Source organism: Zerene cesonia, chromosome 13 (assembly GCF_012273895.1).
Source record: "Zerene cesonia ecotype Mississippi chromosome 13, Zerene_cesonia_1.1, whole genome shotgun sequence".
NCBI lineage: Eukaryota > Metazoa > Arthropoda > Insecta > Lepidoptera > Pieridae > Zerene > Zerene cesonia.
In genome coordinates, this window is record NC_052114.1 from 3,509,917 (window position 1) to 3,516,370 (window position 6,454).

The window sequence follows — 6,454 nt, forward strand, 5'->3', positions numbered from 1 at the left end:
AAATTTTCATCCGCACCACGACGGAGAAAACATTTGAGTTATTCAGAAACGAATAGTGCATAACAATCGAACGAATACAACTCACCCAGCTGCACGAGCTCCGGCACCAAGTTCTCAATCCAGTCGATGCTTTGGGGCTTCTTCCTCATGAGCATGTGCAGCATGAGGAACAGCGTCTCCACCATGTCCGGGCGCTGGAACTTGGGCGGCGCGACGCTGGCGGTGAGGCTGTGCGCCAGCGCGCGCGCCGTCGCGCTCACCGCCGCGCGCAGCACCGCCGGCACCTGCGGGCACTCCTCGCCCACCATCAGCACTAGCTGGAAACATCATTATTCATTACCTTTATGGCGAATGTCATTTACACTAATATTATAAAGAGTAAGAATTTGTAATTTTGTTTGTTTGTTCGTAATGGATAAACTGAAAAACTACTGAAACGATTTTCAAAATTCTTTCACTATTAGAAAGCAGCAACTTCATTGAGTGACATAGACATTACTTTATATGTTCGCCACGGGCGAAGCCTGTGCGGACAGCTTGTCTATATATTATTATTATATGATCGTGTAAGATAATTAAACAGTTATTGTGTGGCTATACATTCCTATTGCAATTTTCTCTATGGTATAGAGCAGGGGTCATCAGTTACCATTAATAGAGGTCCGTTTTAAAAAAATAACATGACCACCGAGGTCCGGAAGGTAAAAAGCCAACTGTACTATTTAAACATCTATAGTTACAATTTCAATGAACAAATAAAACGAATGTGTTCTATATAATATTTATTTGGTTTCTAATAAACTCTATTTACTATTTTAATAATAAACAAACAAACATAAAACTCGGGAAAAAAAATCAAATTACTATTTACTAATTATTATTATATTTTGTATTTTTAACACACGGTCCGCACAAAATAAGTTGGGGGTCCGCCATTTGGCGAACCCTGGTATAGAGGATAGTGTTAATATTGAGTGCAAGGGGTTACAGGGCTTCTTTGAGTCAGTAGTTCGATAGCCAAGTCTCTGCACTACAATCGACTGCGTTAGTTGTGCGCATTGAGTAATGTAATTTTATTTCAATCCTGATTTTAATTAATTATAGACTTGTTTAAATTCTCCCACGGCATATATTCTAGTTCACCTGGGTCACGTGTCTATTCGTATTCGATTGAAGCAAGCAGATTTGCATAATGCGAATTGGTTATTTTATATGTCGCCGAAGGCTTACACTCGATTACAGGATGAAATTTCTTAAACAGCTAAATTTATTTAATAAATGTAACAGCACTTGAACACTCTACATATTCCATCTATATCTATAAATTGTTATATGATAAATTTTAATACAAGTTAAAAACTTACAAGTTTGACAACATCCAAGCCAATAACACAGGGCTGTGTGTTAAAAGCTGTGATAGTGAGCTGCGAGATCTGCTCTATAAAGGGCGCGCAATCTCCCATCATTGTTGTCACTGTTTGCTTCAGGACTAGAAACATCGGCTGAAAAAAAAAAGAAAATAATTTTTAAAAATTTTTATTTCATTTATTTGTGGATTGTGTCAAAAAGCTGATGCTCGTACAGACTGGACGACTGACTGACGACTGGCCGATCGGCAAGCCCATATATTATATTGTTAGGAAATTGTATTTAATTGTGTATTGAAAGCATTTGACTTGTGTAAGGTGTCGCTACAAACGAATGTAAACAGTTCATATTCATATTTTTTTTTGTAGTTTCAATAACATTAAATGCCCAACAACGTCATTATTAAATAGATATTAAATGAATTTTCCTCATATTACGCACGTTATCAAATCAAATTCCAGAATATAACCTAGCGATAGAATGCCATGTGTCGCGTGACATGTGTCATGTATTGTGTGTCACGTGTCCCGCGTCCCGCGTGGCGCGTCACGCGGCAGGGGGCGCGGCTCACCTCGACGAGCGTGGGGCGCTGCGGCATGGCGGCGAGGATGGGCAGCAGCGTGCGCAGCAGCTGCGCGGCGAGCACGCGCTGGTGGCTCAGCCCCGTCATCAGCGCCGCGCCGCACTCCGCCGCCACCGTGCCGCCGCCCTCCGTCTGCGACTGCGCAAGGACGAGTTACATTATGTTACACGTAAAGCCATCGATTTTACGAACTACCGAATTTTATTATAGCAGCTAATAAAGAATATAAAATTTAATGAATCGAGCTTGAAATACATACGAGGAACACAAAACTTGCGATCTCGATTCTTTGTCAATACTGCACCGACTCTGCATTCACAAGAGCGAGCGATCGGCCGGGCGCGGCGCGTACCTGTATGGCGATCTGCTCGGCGATGTGCTGGCCGAGGCGCGCGAGCAGCGGCGCGGCGGTGCTGGGCTCGCTGGCCGCCAGCGCCGCGCTGGCCGCGCTCGTCAGCTGCCGCCGCACCCACGCGTCCGACGTGCTCTCCGCGCTCTGACACCGTATTATTCATATTCACTATTCACTTTTTTAGAATTGAGTTTCTATTTACCGCTCACTGATACCAAGTGTTGGGAAAGAATAGTGTTCAACGTATTTAATATAACATATTATTATACATTAAATTTATATATCGCTCTGATCGAGATGTTCAAGGCATTATACCTATATAAAGTATCAGGTGCACGCACAGTAAACATTCCACAAAGGGGGGGCGCTATGTCGGAACATACCAGGGCGGCGTGCACGATGTCGTGCACGAGCGCGGCGGCGGGCGCGGCGCAGTCGCAGGCGAGGCGGCGCAGCGCCAGCGCGGCGGCCACGGGGCTGCGCGCCAGCGCCGCGCCGGCCGCGCGCACGCACTGCATGCCGAGCGGCTCCTCGCCCGCCGCGCTCGCCGCCTCCTCCGCCTCCAGCCAGCATATCCACGACGCGTACGTGCCTGCGCCACACCACACGCAACGTATGAGCTGAGCCATTATGAAATTAATCAATCATTATTAAAAATCACTTGTTCATGTGTAAAATACATAATCATTTATTTGCGCCAAATTACTTCTTTTTTTCTTTAAAATCTTAAGAAATAACTGAAATAAAAGGCAATTTACAATTTCATATTAATATGTCTATGCAATAGAGATATTTTTTTTTGTTTGTCGTACAATTTCGAAGTTAATAAAAACGCTTTCATAAATCGCGATTATAATACGCCCGCACCATTCAACGTGTTAATGGTACAATACTGAACAATGCAGTTAGCAAACAATTGCCACGCACACACACACGCGTACCGATACAGTCGAGCGCGGTGTCGAGCGTGCGGCGGTCGGCGGTGTCGGCGACGAGTTGCACGGCGTGGCGCAGCATGGCCGGCAGCGAGGCGGGCACGACGCCGTGCCGCGCCACGTCGGCGAGCGCCGCGAACGCGTGCAGCACCGCCTCGCGCCGCGGCTCCGTGTGCGCGCCCGTGAACGCGCGCTCCACCACCACCCAGCACCACTCGCCCACCACCGCGTAGCAGTACATCTGCGTCGTGCCATTATCGGAACGCGATTTAAATATAATCGTTGTTGCTTAACCTAAATCTATTATTACTATTATTACAAAGTTGAAGAGTTTGTTTGTTTGATTGAACGCGCTAATCTCAGACTCCGATTGAAAAATTTAGTCAGTGTTTGATAGCCCATTTATGGAGGAGGACTGTGGGCTATATATGTACCACGGGTGAAGCCGGGGCGGACCGCTAGTTAATAATAAAGGAATTGGAATAACAGCTATGACTTCTCAAAACGACGCAAAGTCGATCCTATTCTTAGCTGAAAAACATAGTCGTAATTTACTTTATGCTAAATGCTGATTCGAGATCATTTCTGTATTGCTGGCTTTACCAAAAATTATTAAGTAGATATTTGTTAAATTTACTCAAGGAACATTTTTTTAGACTGTTATTTCAGAAAAACATGTCCTGTCCACATAATTGATATCCTATAAAACTTATAAAAAAATGCGTTAGTTAGTTTTATATCATTACTAGCTTTCCGCCCGCAGTTTCGCCCGCGTGGAATTTGGTTATATCGCGCGGCATAGTAAGGAGTAGCCTATAGTATTTCCGAGGGTCTGGACCTAAAACTGAATCTTCTAAAAAGCATGGTAGGTCCTTTCCCAATTTCAGCTCCATCTTCATACCAAATTTCATGCAAATTGGTTCAGTGTTTCAGACGTGATTAAATAACAGACAGACAGAGTTACTTTCGCATTTATAATATTAGTAGGGATATAAGAGATATCTATTACAACAAAATATTAACTCACTGATTATAATGCTTACAATTGCGTCTCCAATATCCTGCCGATAGCACCTTATCAATTCTTGATCATCCTGCGATAGTTCCGAGTCTGGCGGCATTTCGGATTTCGTTATTAAAGTAACTAGCAGCTGCGAGAAAACTTCCCGCCATATCGGTTGCATTTTCTCTGTACCATCCGTCACGTTCAGTACCTCATCCTGAAATATTAATACTTTATGTTTCAATAATATATTTAAAATATATATTATAGTATATTTAAAATATATGCTTTAGATGAATGAATAATCACCTAAAATATCTCGAATTACTTTGACTTTGTAAACACAGATAAGTTATATTGATATTCGTATGACTGTAATGGATGACGTACATAGTGTACGTAGAAAAAAAAATTATTCAAGAATAACTTTAAATTTTTTTATAATAAAATCAAGTTTCTTAAATAAACATTCCGAGCTTCAATAAAAATAGACTGTGGCACATAAACATTAATAAGTGCAATATTGAACCTGCAATGTGTACCAGAAGCCAAACAGCAGATTGGATCTTGTCTCATGCAGTGGGTAGAAACCGGGCGCCGCTTGAGCCGCCATCAGCAGCTGCAAGAGGAGCTTGCCCCCTGCCCCGGACACCTCCCCGCTGGATCCTTCCTCACCCCCTCCACCCTCTTGCACCATTTGCACCAATGTTCCCGCGTGACATTCGGCCACAGCCACGCAACAAGTGATCAAGGCGCACAAAAATTCCTACGAAAATAATAATTTTATCTGCCTTATTATTTTTAATCTCTACTAATACACATTATATTTAATCTCTACTAATAATATCATAAAGCTGTAGTTTTTTTTTTTGATTGATTGATTGAACGCGCTAATCTCTGGAACTACTGATCCGATTTGAAAAAAAAACCATTAATTGAGGAAAGCTTTAGGCTACACAACATCAGGGTATTATGTGGGTAAAACCGCGGGGTACAGCTAGTATACACTAATAAAGAATCGACGATGATGTTTTACATCGCTATCGCAACCCGAATCGGTTGTGTAACTTATGAACGCCCCACACGCGCGCCTCGCCATTCGAATCAGCGATGGAAGCTTCTAGAAGGGCACGCACGCAGCACGCGCGCAGCACGCACGCAGCACGCACGCAGCACGCACGCAGCACGCACGCAGCACACACGCACCTCATTGACCGAGTCGGGCACGTTGTTGTCGGCCATGGCGGGCGCGGCGAGGCTGGCGAGGTCGGTGAGTAGCACGCGCGCGGCGCGCCGGTGGTGGTGCGCGTCGCCGTGCGTGCCCGCCACGCGCACCGCCGACAGGCACGCCTCGCACGCCTCCAGCGCGGACCCGCTCACTACGCCGTTGCTCCTGTTTGGGTTCATCATTATCAGTCGATGGCTATTTATTACGACTATTTCATGAAATGTGGGCTAGTTTTCTTCTTTCGTAAAACGTTTGCGTAAAGCCTGTTATTTTATTATATTGTTCTATATTTTATGGTATGCATGACTGCTGTTTGTGTGCTTCCTATGAGGGTTTGACAGATCTTAGAATTTTCCAAATCTTATCTCAGAACTATTAACTATGACATGGATATTGTGCATGTAGAAAATCTACGAAAAGTGGAGTGACAAAACAAACTCGAACTACACCTTTGTGCCTATGTAGAGAGAACCTTTACGAAGCTAACCTTTCACTTAACAATACAGTAATGTCACCAGCAAAACTTATAACACTGCTAATAAATTAAATACTTTTATCAGAGAATTCCATATTGGTTCACATTCACAATTATTGAAACTTACACATACAAAACATGCACAGCTGTTTGAAGAGCTCGCAACATAGGTGATCTGTCAGAGAAAGAAATTGGTGAGTCTGTCGATTCGTCACTTCCCAGCGAGAGCCAGCTTGCCGCGCACGTAGCTGCCATTGTCCATGAGGATATAATTTCATCGCTAGGCGGACTGCTACTAAAATCACTGAAATAAATAAGAGTAGTAAATAATTATAATTTTTTCAATTGTAATTGGCATTAAATATTGGATTGTTTTAATTTTGTTTTGACAGATTTGTAAGCGCATATAATAAACGTAAATAAAAAGGAATTTTAATGAATTTCAGATGATGGAAAATAGGGCAGTTTAAATTATACATTTTAATAGGGTATAGAAGTGTCTGAAAAAAA

The 6,454-nt window shown here is 43.1% G+C and overlaps 1 protein-coding gene across 1 annotated transcript in view; it reads right to left on the reverse strand.

Annotated features, from left to right (window-relative positions):
* The window catches only part of LOC119831489 (importin-13), a 14,673-nt gene that overhangs the window by 3,826 nt on the left and 4,393 nt on the right, over nt 1-6,454 (reverse strand). Inside the window, exons 5-14 of the mRNA XM_038354873.1 lie at nt 6,072-6,248; nt 5,448-5,634; nt 4,771-5,007; nt 4,282-4,458; nt 3,245-3,479; nt 2,687-2,895; nt 2,304-2,447; nt 1,940-2,089; nt 1,365-1,502; nt 86-317 (exon numbers count right to left, since the gene is read on the reverse strand). Coding sequence (XP_038210801.1) covers nt 86-317; nt 1,365-1,502; nt 1,940-2,089; nt 2,304-2,447; nt 2,687-2,895; nt 3,245-3,479; nt 4,282-4,458; nt 4,771-5,007; nt 5,448-5,634; nt 6,072-6,248 — 1,886 coding nt within the window. The remainder of the gene's footprint in view (nt 1-85; nt 318-1,364; nt 1,503-1,939; nt 2,090-2,303; nt 2,448-2,686; nt 2,896-3,244; nt 3,480-4,281; nt 4,459-4,770; nt 5,008-5,447; nt 5,635-6,071; nt 6,249-6,454) is intronic.